Source organism: Apus apus, chromosome 4 (genome assembly GCF_020740795.1).
Source record: "Apus apus isolate bApuApu2 chromosome 4, bApuApu2.pri.cur, whole genome shotgun sequence".
NCBI classification, from domain to species: domain Eukaryota; kingdom Metazoa; phylum Chordata; class Aves; order Apodiformes; family Apodidae; genus Apus; species Apus apus.
The window spans coordinates 103,052,316-103,072,544 of record NC_067285.1 but is presented as its reverse complement, the minus strand read 5'-3'; the positions used below and the strand labels follow the sequence as shown (position 1 = coordinate 103,072,544).

The 20,229-nt window shown below is 36.6% G+C and overlaps 1 protein-coding gene across 4 annotated transcripts in view; it reads right to left on the bottom strand.

Annotated features, from left to right (window-relative positions):
• The window catches only part of KIAA0232 (KIAA0232 ortholog), a 68,555-nt gene that overhangs the window by 12,714 nt on the left and 35,612 nt on the right, over positions 1 to 20,229 (bottom strand). For all 4 annotated transcript variants that reach the window (XM_051616784.1, XM_051616787.1, XM_051616788.1 and 1 more), the window contains exons 3-6: positions 19,104 to 19,241; positions 7,666 to 7,732; positions 6,217 to 6,298; positions 1,719 to 5,016 (exon numbers count right to left, since the gene is read on the bottom strand). In XM_051616784.1, the coding sequence (XP_051472744.1) occupies positions 1,719 to 5,016; positions 6,217 to 6,298; positions 7,666 to 7,732; positions 19,104 to 19,241 (3,585 nt within the window). The remainder of the gene's footprint in view (positions 1 to 1,718; positions 5,017 to 6,216; positions 6,299 to 7,665; positions 7,733 to 19,103; positions 19,242 to 20,229) is intronic.

The window sequence follows — 20,229 nt, the reverse complement described above, 5'->3', positions numbered from 1 at the left end:
GCAGGAACCAAGACATTTAGAAAGGGCCTGCGAAAGTCACACATTTGCTTCTCTTGTGCAAGCAGCACACATCAACTTATTGACACTAGGAAGAGAAGTTTTAAATTTAAATTCAAGGAGGATGAGAGGAAACAAGGGGAAGAAAGAAAATAAGGAAAGAAAATAAGGAACTCTTAAGGTTAGCTTTAGTTTTAGCAAGAAAAAGTTTAGCCTTCCCATACATTAATTACTATTCCAAACTTGTAATTGAGTAGTATTCAATCACACAGTACAAGAAGGTTGCAACTCTTCAGTTGAAAGTGAAAAAAATTTCCCTCCTGATGTAGATGCTGTAACTGCTGCAGATGTGGAAGAGGAGGCTGAAGAGGAAAAGAAAATGTAAGATCCAACTTACGACTATCCAGACAGTACTTCTGGGCTGGCCACAAAACTATATTATTTTTTAATATAACAGAACAGACTATTTCAATCGTAAGGGATCTACAACAATAATCTAGTGCAACTGCCTGACAAATTCAGTGCTGACCAAAACTTGAAGTGTGTTATTAAAATACTTCCCAATGTCCCCTCAAGACCTCCCCTGGCACAGCTTTAAATGTATCCAGTCATGGATCCCAGGGAGAAGAGATCAGCAACTCCCTCTCAGCTTCCCTTTCTCAGGAAGCTCTAGAACACAATGAGGTCACCCCTCAGCCTCCTTTTCTCCAAACTAGACAAGCCTGCCTGAAGTCCTCAGCTGCTCCTCCACAGGACACTCCTTCCAGCCCTTTCACCAGCTTTGTTGCCCTCTTGGATGCATTCAAGTGCGTTCATTTTCCTCATAAAATACTTCTTTTCAAGAGCAGAATGAGCTCACAGCAAGAAGAACTTGGATATTTTTGGCTGGAAGCAATTTTTGCTCTTGATCATTAATTTACCTTAAAGAAAACCCTGAGCTTAACCCATAGTTATAATTAGGCCTCCTTACCACAGTACTGTGGTAGTGACTGATCTTTTGCATCCAGGACTTGTTTATTTTTGTGTCTATGCTGACAAGAGAACATTTTAATTTCCAGACAATTAAGCTTTTCTACAAACCCTTCTTTTCCTCAAGTTTACATCCAATAATTCAACCCAGAATTCTCTTACTTGGAAGTAACTATAATTCGTAATTGAGAGACTGACTTCATATCTTCCCCTTCAAAATTTTAAAATAGGTTTGAATGAAAATCAGTAGTATCTTATTACTCAAACTTTACGCACATTTTAACGTATTATATGTAAATCAGATACACTAAAAGCCTACGGTAAACAGATTTTAATCACGTGAGTGCATGCATGCATATATTTCTAAAGGTATGCAAGATGACACCATAATGCCTGAAGATGTTTAATTTTTCACAGGATCACAGAATGACTGAGGTTCAAAGGGAACTCTGGAGGTCATCGTGTCCAACTCCCCCTGCTCAGGTAGATTGCCCAGGACCAAATACAGGTGTCTTTTGAATATCTCCAAGGGTGAAGACTCTACAACCCTCCTGGGCAATCTATGCCAGCTCTAGGTCACCCTTACAGTAAAAAAGTTTTTCCTTATGTTCAGGCGGAACCTCCAGTGTTTCTACAAAACTATTTTTCTAAGGAACTATACATGAACCAATATTTAAATTCAACTGTCACATGACAAATTGCTGGTTATCAGCTGCCAGTTGCAAATTCCATAATTTTATATATCCACATACCTCTTCAAGCTCTCCTGAAGAAACAGGATTATCCTCGTACGTGGGGAAATGGCACCCTGCTTTACAACTGCAAAACCTGCCAGTCTCCTCACGTGGCTCCACTATTCTGCAGTTTACTTTAGAGCTCTCCATCGCCCTCCCATCTAGAGATTCTTTCATACTGCATTCTAAACAGGGATCTTGGTTTCCCACTGCCAACATCCCAGCCGACTCTTCTTGGGAATCCAATGATGTCTGTGCACTCTTCTCCATTCCAGACTTTTTTAATCTGGGAAGGAATTTTCCAGATTCAAGCTCTGATTTTCCATAATAATGCCCTTCTGTTTCTGCATCTTCTTCCAGAGGTTTGAGATCTGCTTGTGGATCCTCAAATACATCTACTTGAGAAGGGACAGCAATACCTCCCTCATCTTTTTCTGACTCAAATTCTGACTCACTTCCACCACCTGGAGAAAGTTCAGATGCAGAAATTGGGCGAAAGTGAGTCCTTGGAGAAATCCGTATAGCCCTGTACTGCGTTCGATCAACACCACATATCCTGGGGTGTAAAACCTCACTGTCTGAATCAGAGCACAGAATTGACTTAGGTTTAAAACTAGGGCTGAAAGATGCAATTCCTTCTGGCTCAAACGAACACTCTACATGAAGAACTTGTGAAAATGGGTTGTTCAGGTCAAAGGAAGAGAATGAGTACTCAAGCCCTGGTTCTTCAACTTGAAAGTTACCACAAGCTCCCAGTAAGTCTTCATGGAAGATAAAAGAAAACCCCTTATTTAATCCGTTATCTCCACTCTTTGACTGCTCATTCTGTTCAAATGATACAAATGGCCTCCATAATTGCCTATGACCAGGGGCAAAGCTATTACCTGGAGTCATAAAAACATCTGTACCAGCTATTGTCACTACATCAGAAGCTGCACATTGTAATAAGCTCCCTTTTGAGTGACTAGGTGGCACAACTGCCCATTCTCCATCACTGTTAAATGTTTTGAGCTCCCCATACACACCACCAAGTATAAATGAGTTTTCTTTATCCTGGTTAACATCCCAAGGTTTTGATGGTGTAGTGTAGTCACCACCATCTACTTTTGATAAATCATTTGAGACAAAGGCTCTCTTCTCTAAATTCTCCTTTTGACCTTCCCAAAGATGATACTCTGATCTCTGCACTGCTTTATTGGGCTCCTGGAGGGTTTCAACTTTTGCTTCTGTATCCAAACAGCAGCAATAGTTATTTACATCAGTTGAAAACAATTCATCTTCTATTCCTTCTATTTCTACCATCGCTGCAGAATTTCTGTCTGTCATATTTGTCCAAATATCTTTAATAACCCCTGAGCTGTAGCCATCTCCATGTGGACTGCTTTCACTACACCCTTGTGTAGTTTCATAGTCTTTACTTTCTGCTTTTTGTTCTAGCTGAATACCACAGACAGATTCTAGCTTAGATTTTTTTTTGAAAATCAAAGTGGGCATTTCTCCTAAACTTCTAGCTTGTTGCTGGCAGGTTTCTTCTGGCAAAAAATCTAGAATTTCTTCATCTACATAACTCGAAGACACTCTAGGAACTACATAATTAATATCTTCTGCATTAAATTGTGTGGATTCTTCATACGGAATATTTAAAGTCTCATTGTCTGAACGTGTTTCTTCTGAGTGTGACCATGGACTACAGGTTCTTGTTGAAAGATTGGAACAGTGTTCATTTTCATCAAAGGCACTATTTTTGGTCCATATTAGCAATCTAGACTGTGTTTTCCCAAGAATATTAGCAGTGCTACTAGAATCTGCATTTTCATTTCCCAAGTTGAGTGTTTCAAAAGAAAATGGTAAAACAGAGTTACTGCATTGCACTTCAAACACTGAAAAACAAGAGTTTATACCAGACCCTTCATTAATATCTGAAAAGAGCTCTTGATTGCCAGCAAGCATGTGTGAATTAAGCATTGTGCTGTCTAAGATGGGGGAGAATCTGATCGGAGAATCTCCTCCAAAACTTTCCCCATCTGCATCACCAGAACTAGAAGATGAACAGCACTCCCAAAATTGAGCTAAATTACTAAGGTCTTGCAAGAACCACCCTTCAGCACCAACAGAGCTGGTCGAATCTGTCCATATTGCACTTTCCCCTTGCAACTCCATTCCATCTAACACTATGCAACATTCTGCCTCAAAATCAGTTTTTTCTTTACTCTTTTGTCGAATCATATTTAAAATCCGACTCTCCCCTTGCATCGTATCTGAGGCACCAGGATCCAACATGGATTGATCAATATCCACTTCATAGAAGTGTGTTAGTTCTGACAGATGAACATCATCTAAATATTTGTCGTCCTCTGGTTGAGAACATATTGAGGTCCCAGCGAGGTCAATATCCTCATTTAGAACTGCAGGCATTTCTACAAAGTGACCATCGATGAAAGTACCTGCTGCGAGGTATGTTTTATGAATATTATTGTTGCTAATACAAAGACCATGCACTGATTCAGACAACTCTTCTACAGCCTCTGATGTTACACCACATATATCTTCTCTGTTGCGGTACGTAGTCTCCAGCTTGCTTTTTCTGCTAAGAGGAACAAAGTACTCTGTGATCGGCTCAGTATACCACAAGGGTTCTTCTTTATATTCCTTTTCATTCCTGCTGTCTAAATACAAATCTTTTCCATCACTACCGCCAGCTTCTTTTCTTCCAATTTCTTTTAATGGCCTTTTACCTCTTTTGCACAGCTGTTTGATGGACCCGCTGCTGCTGCTGCTACTGCTTCCGCTGTGGACTTGCCTATCAGCCTTCTCCCCAGTTTTCACCGGGAGCCTGCTTTGCCCGTTACGCCCTTTTTTATTTCGAATCTCTCTTGTTTTGTGTCTTACTTTGATACATTTCACTGATGCCTTGTATTCACCTTGATTACCACTAGAACTTGAGCCAGCCTCACTGGATCCAGATGACCAGGAGCGAGGACGCATCTTTCCCTCAGACTTATGACGGACTTGCTTCTTGTACAGAACAGGCTTCTCTTCAACAGTGTTGTTACTAAACTTGTTTTCTTTCTCATTTTTACTTTTCTTCTGCTGGGTTCTTTCCTGTACAGTGGCAGATACTTTATTACTTCTGTCTTTATTTACTTCACTTTCACTATTGCAGTCCTTTGGAGAGGATGTATCTGTGCTAGTTGGTGGAGCAGTGGATGAAGATGAGGAGCTAGGGTAAGAGCATACTTTGGATTTATTCCATACAGTCATAATTTCCTGCAGGCAAACTGGCTTTTCAGAAAGAGGAGGAAATGCTTCATAGTACCTGAAAGCAAAACAAAAAAATCCAAAAAGATGACATTTAGATTGTAGAACTTCAGACAGGCATTAGGATTAGAAAGTATTACTAAAAACACATCAAAACACTACCAATCTAATGGCCAAAAAAAATCTAGCTTGTTCTACAGGTGCACATGCCACTCACTGCACACTGTTTATTTGAATGATAACAAAGGGGAGATTACGATAAGCTTTAAAAGTGCTTCTATTAATATATGTTTGAAAATACATGCCAAGTAAAACAATCCCATTTTTAGGGAGTATTGAACTTCACTGTAGACAGAAATTGTGGATGCTTAAAACACTGAAGCCTGACTCCAGATTTATTTACGTTCCCTGAAGACATATGACGCAGGTAGCAACACTTCTACTAGACTGTTGCTACCAGTGGTTATTATTAAGAGATACAGGAGCAGTCATCTTTCGAAGACAAGTCAATGATAAAACTCCTGGGTGCTTCAGTAATGCTAGACTCAGGTACTTGATAGAAGAGCTTAAAGGTTGTAAGAGTTTCAGTTTCCCATTTCTTCAAAAGATGACAAAGAGTTCTGAATAAAATAGGGACAAGGGGTTACGACTTTAAGATAAAGTAGATTTACATCAGATATAGGGAATACATTTTTTACAATGAGGGTGGCAGAACATTGGAACAGGTTGTTCAGAGGTGGTAGATGCCCCATCCCAAGAAACATTCTAGGTCAGGCTGGACAGAGTTCTGAGCAACCTAATCTAGTTGAAGATGTCCCTGTTCACTGCAGGGGGGTTGGACGAGATCACCTTTGAAAGCCCATTCCAACCCAAACTATCCTATGATTCTATGAACCGAGGAAACTGATTCTCTACCTGCAAGTCTAATGTGTCAATTAATGCCGTATTATAGGCTTTTAATTTGTCTAGTTGCCTTGGTCTTAAGGAAACCAAAATACAGTTTGGTTTGAGTTCTGCATATAGTCAAAAGAAAGCAGTCAGGACTTGGCCAGAAATTAAACTAGCCCATGTTACCAAATACTTATATTTAAATAAATAAATAAATATAAACAAAAGAAGATAGAAGAAAAAAAAATTATTTCTTAATAACCACAAAAGTCCAGATTCCCCACCAAGTTAACTTCACTGTGTTACAATGTTGGATGTAAAAGGAGAAAAGATAAAAGCATCTTAGATAGTAATAATAATAAAGGCATACATTTCTACTTGATCCTTTGCTGTGGGAGATAAATCAGTCTCAGGAGACAAAGAGCCTTCTAACTTTTTGTGAATCTTCTCCTCTGTTTTGGAAAAAAATTCCACATGCTTAACAGAAAAATGCAAAGAGGCAGTGTATTTTATAACAGTATTCAACAAAACCCAGGATGTATTATCTGTAACAGTAGCAAATTTCCATAAAACAGTGAATAACTGAACAACCGATAGTCTGCTTGTTATACATAAAGAAATTACAAGTTACCACCCATAACTCAAGTATTCTACAGTTGTCTTGTTAAACCCTGCAAGTTTCACCACACATGACTGGCTAACAGCTGCATGCAACTTCATGGTTAGCAGAGCTCCCACTAGGAGACTTCCTACAGGATATTTTTATTTCATATCCAAATCCTAATCATCTTCTTGCATTGCTACGTATAACAACATTTTTTTAATCAACTATTTAACCAATTTTTTTTTTATGAATGATTGCACCTAACTTCTCATGTATTTCACTAAAAGCACCGCTGCGGTAGTTGCTGTGCTTTGGGCGGATGTAAACACATATCTCCTGCGTGAGAGGTGACTCTAAAGATTTTTAATTCTTTATTTTAAAATCTGTAAAATAAAACAAAAAATGCTGTGAGATGCACAATAATTTAACTTTTTTTTTTTTTCCCCAAAATAAATGGGCAACATCTCCTTGGGTCAGTAAGAAAGCATCACAGCATTGCACTAGGAAATACTAAGAGCTGTCTAGTACTTAACTGTTTAAAAAACAGCTAAAATCAAGCTTTAAGCAGGTAAATATTCATCCCTTATTCATTGCAATTTATACTACACGATAAACATAGTAATTTTTCTCTATGTGTCAGAGGCTGCTTCTATGCATCTGAACAAACATTTATGTGTGATGACCCTTCACTGCAGACACCATGATTTTGTATCATGCTCCCTGCTCTAAGCTTGACAACATGAAGTTCCCATTATCATTCTCCTAAAGCCCAGAAATGTTAATCACACCTCTCTCTGATGATTGCTTGGATGCTTTTCACAGGAACAGCCAGTATGTAACAATTTTGACACAAATCTACTCTTTGCAAGTATGAATACACAGAACAGAAACAAACTTAATTTATTTTAATTTCTTTTGATGGGGAAGTGGGATGCCAAATATACAATATTTACTAATAAAGCAGGTACAGGTGGGTATGAACAGCTATAGCTTTTCATGAGGAAAACTCAATTTTTGAATGGCTATTTCTTAGGTAAACAAAGCATACTAGTACAGAATTGCTTACACTATTTGAATGAAATGATTCAAATGTATTTTAAAATTGCATTAAAAGCTTCTGAATTAACAGCCTGATCCCCATCCCAATATCTCAGAATGCTGCACAGTTGATAAACACAGTATATGACCTCAGAAGTTTAAAGATTGATTCCTCACCTTGCTTACTCTGAAGGTCTTTCAGTTTGGAGCAAAGCTCCTCCACTAATGTTTCAATCCCAGAGCTCTGCACAACAACAAAACCACAAGGAAAAAAAAAGAAAAAAAAAGAAAAAAAAAATCAACTTAACTTAGTAAAAAAAAAATATTTAATTTTCTAGAAATGCATCAATACAGTAGACACATCTTAACAGACATGCATTTTTCTTTTTGCATGGCAACTATGCATTAAAAAGCAAAAAAAATTATTACCAGGTATAAACCCATTCCTAGAAATATATTATTTAAAAGCCAAAATGATTTCACGAAACACGTAGATCCATTCACAGAGGTTTCAAACTACAATTCACATTGTTGCATTATTCTATATCCAAGGTTTTGCAGTCTCTGCACTGTCACATTTACTGCACTGTATCACTTAGGTTTTAGCCAAGAGTCTCAGGGCAAAAGTTCAAGAATCAACTGATCACTGAGATGAGTCTTAGAAAGCTATCCCTGACCCTTCTGGTTGCACAGTTGATACCTGTAAGAAGGGGTCTGTTAAAAGGATACAGAAAATAAAGAGCGCAAGTGAAAAGGAAAACAGTATGAAGACAAACACAGAGGTGGCAGTATCTTCAGACAAAACTTATCCCACAGTTCTGCTAGTTTACAGTGCCCAGTTTTTTTCTTTTTAAACACTATTTGCACAGGAAAGCTGAGGGAAAACTAAATACCTTATTCATCTTCCCTATAAGCCTCTATTTTCCTTCTTTTTTTCCTCCACATAAAACTTCCCTACACTCAGGCTTCCTTTTGAACCCTATTTCAGTGTTATTCTCGCATGCTTCTGCTTTTACTGTCCTACTAGACTTGCAAGCAGTTCTAGATTAAGCAACAGCACCAGAGCAGCAAAGTATTGAAAAATAAACACTCACACAAAACAGTACAATACACTACCTAGTGTCTCATAGGAGAAAATCCCATTCCATCTATTCTAATAGAATAAAAGTTGATTTCCAGTCAGTGAAATAGTAATACCAACCTACAGCCTAAATGACCAATCTTGTTGAATGAAAACTAGGTGAGGTGGATACTGCACAGATACTCATGTTCTTATTATTTCAAAGCTCAGAGACCACGCTTGGAGATCACACTTTGCACTTTCCATCACTGCAAACAGAAGGCTGGCACCACAGCTAAATGAAGCAATCCAAAACAAGTGAGGAAGATGCAGGAAGACCCCTGCATTTTACCCTACAACTGGGAATGGTAACGAGGGAGAACTGCACAGCTTCTTATATCCTATGCAGAGTTTGCTCAGTAACAACTCCAGATTCTTATCCCTGTCAAACTTGGGAGATAAACCTCCTAAACAATTTTATCACCTTCTGAATTTGACATGATCTTGTGTGCATATAGTAATGGAATATACATTCTCTCCAAAAGTAACGCAGATCAAATATCAAGTTACAGAAATGCATTAAAAAAAGAGTTTGATTTGCTGTGTCATCATGGTGGTATAAAGATTTCCTTTTTCCAAGACCTGAGTTTCTCTTCTTTCCTGATTACTGGCTAGAAATTGCCGAGAAATGTGAATATACGTTGTTCAACTACAATAAAATATTATGGAAAAGAGAACACTAATTTATACAGTTAAACTAGCTTGTTTAATTCTCTGTCAGAAACACTGGCAAAATTACATACTAAAGTAATGAAGTATATGCTAAATTCTAAATTTTCATTACTTGCAGTCAAGTGAGAAAGCCATTTTCTATTCCTAACTGCATTGCTGCACTGAAGTGCTAAATATAAACCTTTATGCCACATACTTAACAGCAGATGACTTGGCAATGTTAAACTTCAGAAGGCATCTTCTATGTTAGTAAATTTATCAACATAAATTAAATTGTTTAGAAAGAAACAATCAGCACAGTAATATGGACAAACCTATGTAGTTGTAATAATTGTCACTTTATGCCTATATCACTCCTGACTCCCTCCTCCTCCCCCCAAAAGGGCAACAGAGGAGGAGCTGGCCTTGTTTTTGCTTAATTGAATGGACATCCGTAGCAAATCTCCAAAATTTAAGGAATATAGATTAATTTCCTTAACTAGAATATCAATCAAAAAAATACCCCGAACTAGCAACAATATGCTCACCATTACAGCGAAGAAGTCAAAACTTTTTGAATCGAACACTTCATTTCTTCCTGTAGCATGAAACTAATACTTGAGTCAGCTGACAGGCTGCATGCTGTCCTGCATAGCACGCTGGTGGAGCTAACACTAGCTTTTTTTTTTTTAAAAAAAAAAAAAAAAAAGAGGAGGGGAAGCCACTGTGCAGAATGCCAAGTCTCTAGGGACCACTTGCTCAATCTCTTACTGCAGTATATATATTAAAAAAAACCCTGCAGATTTAATGTAACAAGTGCCTCTGCAATTCTTTCGTATGTGACAAATGTTGTTCTCTGAATATGATATTTAGTTACTGCATTTTTTCACTGTTTACATTAATGCACTGTAGTTGCAGCAACTCTGCTGCCAGAAAGTAAGATATTCCACGAGCTGGTTTGGTTCAATAGGACAAGATCAGTTAACAAAATAAGGTGATCTACCTGAAATGCTTTGTTTATATTAAAATTTAAAGACAGTCTCCAAATAGTACAAATATTGGAGAGCTTTAAAAACATTTTTCAACATGGAAGTCTTAGTGCCTAATTATGATCACTTCCGTAATTCCAACACAAAAGGCTCAAATCTCATGATTATCCAGGTTATTTAAACTACCGACCTAGATTTCTACCAACACTTTTCTCTCATTCAAACAACAAAGGACAGCATGTCATTTTTTTAATTCACACGTTTGCTTTTTCACAACAAAACTTCCTCCATACCAAACACATTTCATTTGTTCTGTTTTCTTCCCCTGCTTTAACTTAACATCCAGTTTCACCAAAAGTTGCTCTTCTTGGCTTTTCATCAGCTGGCTGAAGCAAGGGAAGGATTACATAAAGGATAGGTGTTATGTTACTGGCATTGGAGTGACCATGCTAGCAGATAAATTCAGCTTCTGAACTCACCCAGCATGAACAAGAACAGTCAATCTGCCTGCTGGAGTTACAGGACTCTAATAGCCAGTTTCTTCCTTACTGACCGTAATTCTGTGTAATAAGGCATGAGAGCAACTAAAAAAAAAAAAACCCAGTTCACACACATTTTTCATACTTGCAAAAAATGTTGTTGGGATTTCTCAGTGTTTTGTTTTGTTCTTGTATGGGAGGGTTTTGGTTGGTTTTGTTTTGCTTTCTTTTACACACACACACGTATCATATGATGTAATATCATATCCTAAATTAAAGATCTTTTTAACATAGTCTACTTTGGAAGTAGAGCAATCAGAGATGACAAGGGGTAACTCACTAGCTTAAAGCAATCCAGTTGTTCTTGTACATATATTAACACCCCTGTATAAGCTGCAGAAAATGTTCTCAGAGAAATTAAATCTAGAAAATTAGTTACTCCTGAAATACTTTTATAAATTTAAAATAATAAATAATAAATTGTGAATGAAGCAATATTATAGACAACAATTTTTTATCCACTAAAAGCTGTTGCCCATGCTAACACTGAACACTGGCTTCTACATTCTGAGTTTTTAGTAAGAAGCTGTGAAACATTACCTCCTCTCAGATTCATTATGAGTAACTTTAATTCTTGCTGAAATTCATCTCTGCTCAGTTGCCATCCAGGAGATTTAGTAACTTTTTCCTGAATTTGATCACAAATGTTCACACACCACTATTGTTTCACAAAGTTATTCTACAAAACTGAGTGAGCACTGGTCAGCAAAATTTTTCATTTTCACTGAGCTTTCACTTCTTCCTGTTACCCACTCATGATGTCTAGTTACGGCTCTTTTACTTCTACCCAAAAAAAATGCCATGCAAATGTACACTTTGTTGTACAGATCTACACATCTGCAATAGCAAATAATTCAGGAAAAAAAACAGGAAAACAAAGTCTGATAGCCAGTATTTAGAATGAGCTTTCTACAACTGACATACCATACATATATACACAGAAACAGAAAAATTCCATCAGATTATAAAACTCAAAGGGAAGTGCTGTCTTTTGGGTGTTTTGCTTTGGGTCTTGGGGGGTTGTGGGAGTTTTTTTGCTTCTATCCTAACAAATTCATAGCTTTCCTCCTGAAGTTTTGAATTGTGTAAATATTTACTAAATATGGCTTGTTGCTTCAGGCCCGTAAAGCACAACAGAAATTCCTTGCTCCTCTTTAAGCTTTTTGAAAAGACAGAAATACTACACTTCATTCTGCTTTAACAATTAAAACAGTCAGTAGTGTGCTCCTAAGTTTTTGAGACCTCTCTAGCTTACACTTTTAAAAAAACCCTAATTTTCCTTTTCCAAAATGAACAGAATTGTTTAGGTTGGAAAGAACCTCTGGAGAATATCTAGTCCAAACCCCTCTGCTGAAGCAGGATCAGCTAGAGCAGAGTATAGACACTCCCCTTTCACATAACACAAGTTCAAACAATTTAGAAATTAAACTAAATAAATATATTCATAGTTTCAAGTCATTCTTTCAACAGGTCATAGAACTCTGCAGACAGAGATGATACTCTCTGGTGCACCAGGACTGTTTTCTTGGCATGTAGCCTGTCACCAAAGCTGGATTAGGTAGCTGTTCTATATCAATCAGCTGTTATGCCATGTGAACTGAATAAGGCACAAAATGTGATTCACTGCAACCACACATCTATTTCTGTATTTTATAGGATTATAAGAGCTAGATAAAAGTCTAGATTTTCATTTTCTAACTTCCAGATACAGTGTAATTCATCTGGTATACAAGTACTCTCAAAAGGAGATCAAGAGATCAAAAGACCAAAAAATCCTAAAAACAAACAAAAACTTAACCCCAGGATCATCATTAAATAAATGAATGAATTAATAAATAACTAGATCCAGCAAAACAGTAGCCTGTGGGGGCAGAAAAACAAATTCTGTTTATTAATTTCTCTTTTGGTGCTCATCAATAGTTGATCCAAGTCATCTTCAACAGATGTATGACCTTAAAATAACAATTTCCAAGCAGACAGACTGATTCAATATCATGACAATCAAATCTCAAGCAATGCAAGAGCAACAGCTCTCCAACAAGGAGATAAAAATACTTTCTTGCAACTCTCTTAGTCCTGTCCTCTGTACTAAAACAGCATTAGGAAATATAAATCACATATCTAGGATCAGGGTCAGATTTCAGAGCTGTAATTCACCCCTTCACACCTTCTCTGAGAGAGAATAGCACATTATTTACTATACTAAACAAAAGAGGTCAACTACCAGCACAAACTAACTTAAAATAAACACACTATCCCTAGATGTAGGTTACTAGAGCAGTTAATCTGACTTCAGTTATTTCAAACTTAATTCTTATAGCTCTCTCCCATAGTGGGCTACATTGAGATAAAACTTATCTCCCTAAGAAAGGACAATTCCTCCCTGGAAACTATACTTCTTGATTATTATTTATCACTTATAAACAAACATGCTGACTTCAAAGCCAGAAAAGACTTACTATCCTTGTAAGCAGTGCTGCTCTGAGATTACATTTAATCACAGTACTTCAGCTTGTGGATGCTGAGATGTTATCTGTAACATCAATGAAATGGGAGAAACTTCTCACAGTCTGCTCCCACCAATTATGCAGAATTCTTTTCTGCGTCAAGTGAAATGGAGAGGGTCACCTGAAATGTCTTCAGAAGGTACTGTGCCATAGTCATTGAAGTCTGCTTGTGCATTTTGTAACAATTCATGATGATGATGTAAGAATTCAATTTAATTTTTTGATGACAACTGTTTTTGTACCTTAAGGAAAATTATAATCTAATGTCATTGTTCTGTGACAAAATGTAGGCCACTGTTAAGGAGAGCTCTGTAACTGACTTCTCTGGCATTTTCATGGCCATGGCAATGTATCTGAAAGGTTGTGCCTTCTCCCTCTCAGATGTGCCTATGCAAACTTTCTTTCTCTCCTACACTTACCAGAGAGGCTGCTTGCAAGAGAATTGCCAACTGTCTTATTTTAGACACAGCTCAAATTTGTGCTGGAAGCAAGGAGCATTTGAGAATAAGATTACCACTTCAAATTTTTAACAACACGCTTCACTAGAGCCAAATTTGTTCCTGCAAGTGCTCTCATAGATATCAGAAGGGTCATAGTCCCCTCTCATAATGCAAAACAAGCAAAGTCAATGCTCCAAGAAACAGCATGCCCACATCTGACGAAAACTCAAAGAAATTACTGTTATGAAGTGTCACTAATTATGTTGCAATGTTACCTCCAAGCAACAATCTCTCAGAACAGTGAGATGGAAGGCACTGCTTCCTTTAGTCAAATACATTACAGCAGTGCTCTTTCAAAATTGATTGCAATTTCAAAATTGATTGGAATATACCAACCAAGATCAATTCTTATTTTAACAGGTCGTATGCTGTTTCATGTGGCAGTTAGCAGACTCCGAGAATCTGGTTAGTTCATAAATCCACCACATTGCCTGAATCCCTTGACAACATGCCTGGAGATACCAGAAGCATCTGACACTAGCTATGTCTCAGAATGTGCTGTGGAACAGGTTAGGTGAGGTGGCCACCTACAGGCAGAGAATGAAAGAACCTGGGAGATCTGGTTTCATCAGTGCAGAAAGAAAGATCCGTATGAAGTAGATTCCTTTGCTCATTCTTAAAATATCCTCATACAGTTCAGCAGAATAAAGATACACCGATTGCTTTAACTGAAACTCTAGCACCATCTCGGGGTGGAATTTCACATGCAATACTACAAGTGTTCACTGAATTAAGTATATTATATAGGAACTGCAATAACAAAAGCTGAAAACCTGCTTGCTCTGTTGAGTAATGCAACCTTTAACAGAAAACTAGTCAATTAAAAGGTAATTAATCTTGGCTTTATTACCAATGGACAGGCAACATCAGTAATTTCAACATTATTAGTAGGAAATAAACCTACTGAAAAGTCTAACATGTATTAAGTCTCCACAAGCAACCACTAAGTCCAATCTTGCCCAGACAGTATCCACCTTGCAAAAATTCAACACTGGTGACTTTCTAAACTCTTTGTTTTTGTTTTTTTTAATTAAACTTCGAGTCTCAAAGATACTGCTTTCTGCCAAGCTTCATTATTCAGATCCAAAATAATTCACAAACTTTAACAATTAGGATGCTTAAAATTATTTTTTTAAAAAAATCTCAAACTATACACAAACAAACAGAACTTAGGTTTTAGGTGTTAACCAGACAGGAACTGAAAAAGCAACAAGAAAAACCACCATAAACATATTAACCAAAAAAAGTCATTTAATGGTGACAGATACAGCTGGATTTACTTAAAATTTGAGGCAGTAATTTCAGGATAAAATGCCTTTATTTTCCTCAATGGACTTTTACATAAATATTCCCCAGTTCTAAACAGCTGGGTTTTTTCCCCAACATTTCACTAGCATGGATACCCTTACTTTGCTAATTAATTGCACACAAACATTTAAAAATTTATTCTACAATTCAGCAGTGTAAGAATTATGATAAAATCTCTACTCAAGCTGTCAATATTAACGAGCTTTTTAAAAATTGACCAATTCTTCACATCTATGAACTGCTATTTACACTCCTTCATTCAAGTATTTTAGAAAAAATACACTTTAGAACAACAGTAAGGAGAGCAATTTAAAGTACTTGTCTTAAAAGAGCTTCTCCCCATAATTCTGTCTTCATTTTCATGTAAGCTGCAATATACTTACATTTTCCCTGCTTCTGACTATCAAGAGCATCGGCAGCCAAATATTAATACGAATATAGGCAACTTGAGACATCAAAATGCTTGTCACACAAAAAAAATTGTTCTCAGAACATACATACTTAAACAGTTTGCATTGTTACATATATCAGGTAGCATCTGTCAGAAACAGGCCGCTCACAGAAACACTCAGCCCACAACATGCTTTGCCACTGCAAGACACAGTGATGCAGAGAGGTCAAAAAAGACTGCAGCTTCCCTGATTTGCAGACTCCCTAACTTGGGAAATGTTTTCGAAATAAACACCAAACTAGGCTTTTTCAGGTCAAATGTTTGTTTTCTGCACCATAAAATCAAAACTAGAATATTTTATTTCTGTCTCAGACTGGTGTTTCACAGCATTACTCTTTTTAGGAAGAGAAAAAAAACAGAATTCAAACTAAGTTACCAAATAAAGTACTCCCTAAGAATTAATACTATGTAAATCCGTAAGAGACAAGATTTCAAAGTTCTTATTTCAACCATTAAATGGAAGACTGACAAAACAGGGTTTACTGTTATCAAGGTAATTTTCATCTAATCTATTCCATGACTTCCTCTCCCCATCAAGCATATTTTTAAGTTTTTAGGGTCTTTGATTACTGGTAGGTGGGAGGAGGCAGATGGCAATCTCTCGGCACGTTACTGGTTTAAGTAATTAAAAATAAACATCAAAATTATGATACCTGGATCTCTGTCATATCCTACCAGAGTTAGAAAAGTTATTATTAACCTCCAATATCCTTTTATCCTCTGCATATTTTTCCCCTAAAAGAGATCAGGCTGTAGAATCCCAAAAATCTTCACTTAATTGTCTCCCTATTTTGGTGGGAGTTTTTTGTGGGTTTTGTGTGCACGTGCACACACACGTGTGTATATTTACTCTTTACAGACACAAACAGGGTAGACATTCTAACCATTTCACTTAAATACATTTTTTAAAAGTACAGTTAGGTTTAAAGACACTACAACTTTTTTTGATTACTCTAAATAATCAAGCTACCATGAAACCTTGCTTGTTTAACTCCAGTGCTAAGGTTGCAAGAAGAGGTGAGGCTGGAGCAAGCGTTCCGTATGAGGATATTGGTATTTTCCATACCCACCTACTTTGAAAGAAGGATCACAGAGGAGCAGCAACACTATAAGCAAGCTCTAGAATTGCCCATGTGGATTACTGCCAGACCCCTTGCAAGAAAAACCTCTGAAAACAAAGCTGCTAGTGAACATATTTATGAGGATCCTAATGAACACATCCAACTTCTACCTATTTGACAAAAATAAAAAATATCTCTCTACAGGTAAACATTTCCAGATTTTTCAGACAACAAGCAAAAAAAATTCAAGCGGCACTGGAAAAAAAAGTATTTATAATTCAATGGTTTGTACCAATGCAGCTCACACACCACTCAATTTTGGTTACAGTTAACAGAGTATTTTTATCTTTTTGTAGAGATGAAATATTGTAGAGATGAAATATACATGAACATTTCACAGAGCAGCTTGAATGCCTCAGCAGAAATAGTGTCTTAACATTATGTTTCACAGTCCAAAAACTACTGATTATTCCCAACAGATTAGCACACAAACAGAAGTACAGAAATGAGCCTACACAGGAAATATATTAGAAAAGTAGAACGAAAAGATCCCTTACAAATATCACTAGCATCAAAGCAAGATCACCTTTTCTCCCAACTCCAGGGTAAAAAAAATAATAAATTTTTAAAAATCTGTATTTCTCTTGTGCAATACACGTTAAAATACCTACAGAACAGCTTTAAGTAACAACTTTTTTAAAAAAGGCTTAAAGGTTCCACCCTGTGTGAAAACACATTAAAAAATTATTACCTACAATTTTGTAAAGACAACAAATGTGTGTGTGCAAGCTTAATTGTTTGAGTATGCAATAGAAACCAAAATAGCCATGAAATAATACAAGTCTACAGGTTGTAGATTATAGGTTAATGTCGAATAATAAAAATCTGACAAGGATTCCTCAAAGGAGGAAGCTACTTGTTCAGCCTTTCAGATCATACATTTTTATTCTTTCAAAACTTTAGTTGCATGGTTTCTTCCATCCTTCTTCTGTTTTAAATTATACAAACTTTCAAGTGGAGGCAGACTGGAGCTTATTAATAAATTTACCTCCTTCCTTTTCAAGTAGATTTCTCTATCTAATACAGGTTTAGTTCTAAGTGATTCTCCTTGATGTTCAGCTCTGTGAGATGCATCAAGAGCAAATTCTAAAGCTAAACATCAATCATCAGTATTCCTGTGATATGAGACTAGTACTTTTTGCTGTTCATAAAATAAGTATACAGAGATAGCTATATCCTCAAGAAGGACTTCTTGCAATTATTTCTTCATATTTAAATTAACTTTCACAGTAGTCAGAGTGCTGACCTCAATATTCTGCAACTATGAGAGCAAATCACCAATAAAATTTTATTTTGCATCACTTTGTTAGGATATTAAGTAATGGGAAAATGAGAGCTCAGAAGGCTCCCGATTAGACAATTAGCACTTTAGTAACTGAACAAATGCTCTAGTAGCTTCAAAAACAGTAAGCTAGTATATGGTGGCAATACTGCTGAAAGTGGTGGTGGGAACAATCACACAAATCAAGCCTACTTCATTGTTCTCAGCCACATAACCTTCCTCACTCTTGTGGGCACAAATGTCTGTGCTGCAAATTTGACCAGGAAAACTCTCTGGGTTTACATTTTCTCCACTCCAACCAGGTTAATACGAATAAATTAATGCCCTTTCCCAATTCAGTTCTCCACACAACCACACAAATGCTTGCACAAGTATGAACTGTGAATAAGACCCTGTATGGAGCAATAATGCAACCAGGCTGCATAGGCAGGAGAGATTTACAGACCAGAGTATTTATAGTTCTGTAAACTAGAAGATTCACTTTTGTCTGAAAAATCTCCCTGGAGAGCTTTCATGACTTGTGCTACAAATTATTTTTTCTTTTTAAACATTTCCTTCAGTGGTTTTTCCCTTTCTTCACTTTTCCATTGAGCTACATGATATCTGCTACCTCTGGTATCTCCCTTCAACCTGTTGCCTTCATCTCTCCTCACCTTCACCAGCCAGTGCACTTCACTTCCACTCAGTGATACAATCTGGAAAGTGAACATTTGCTACAACATATTGCATTTTATTTAACAATTCCACATTCCACATACAGCATACACAAAGCAAGATGGCTTTCTGCCCAAGTATTCCACTCCTTGCAGCTCACACACAACACAAAGTAAATGTACCATTTTAAGAAATACTTTTCTGTAATTTCAACACAAACTGGTGCATTGCAACTTACAAGAATAAGTGAGGGCTTACAGAAAGCATGACACTGCATATAGTATAGAATACTTTGTGAAATCCTGCTGCCACACTCAGATTTCATAATTTCCTAAAGAAAAGTAAAGAACTCTGAGAGAACTCTTGGGGAACTTGATTTTTTTTATTTTTATTTTTTTAGCCACAAATTAAAAGAGAAGTATCACAGGCTAAATATATCTAACGTAAAGAAGGGCATAAAGTCTTACGAATCTATTAAATAGTCCAAACTTACTTCATCAGAAGCAGAGCGAAGACACTGGACAGCAGCCTGTTTTTTCATTTCCTCTAGTGTTAGATCAGAGCACTTTTTCTTACTCTTTCCCCATTTCTTGTAAGCTCCCTTTTCCCAGCCCAGGAAGATGTCATTCTCCTAAAATCACAATAAATAAATTACATTATTTAAAACACATTAAAATCTCAATACTATAGCAGAACAGGACTACAAATAATACACTGTTCAAAATAAAAGCAACCTAATTCTATCTACTAAAAACTACTTTTTGTGAAATTAAAGATTCATTTGATTACAGAAAATTTGCACTTGCTATTCAGAAAAGTACGTATATTTTTCATAGGACATGGAAGCTACTCACATGTCACTGAAGTATTTTCCAATTGCAAAGCATATCCATGAAGATAATTTTATGGCCAACTTATGCTTGAACATACAACTATAATTTACACAAAACATGTTAGAGAGTTTCACTGATGTCTGAAATAGTGAGAGCAAAAAGCAAGTAGTTCAGAGTTAGGATCAAACTTAAATAAGCCAAAAGAAGAAAATGCATCGTTAGATCCCAAAGCCTTCAACTCAGTCTCACATGAACATGATTATGACTAGAGATAGCAGTGCCTATCTGAAATGAAGCTGAACTAATTTCAGAAGAAAATTAGACACTGGAGGGGGTAGGAGGGGTTGGGTTCCCATACATGTAAGAACATTTAATTAAGAGTAATAAAATCAGAGAAGAATTCCATTGTATTATTAATAATCATCTGAAGATATGTATCTGTTTTATAATCCTCTTCAGGACTTACAAAATTTATTATCAGACTTGCTTACTCTTTGCTGTCTGTTCACATATACACACATGATGTTCACATTCATCTCAAAGAAAATTTTGCCTACCAGGAAAATAATCTTTAATATTTTGAATGTATGCTGGTCTAAATCAACTTAATCAGAGAGATCCACAAATGTGATACTTTTCAACATAGATGTTTCAACCTTGTCAACAATTCTGTCACTGCTTCTAATGAAATCCAGGCTAAGGCCTATCTTAATTTAAAACAACTCCCCCAATTACCCACAACTCCAAAATGAAGTAAAAAACAAGCTGGCCGTGAAACTGTTTTTC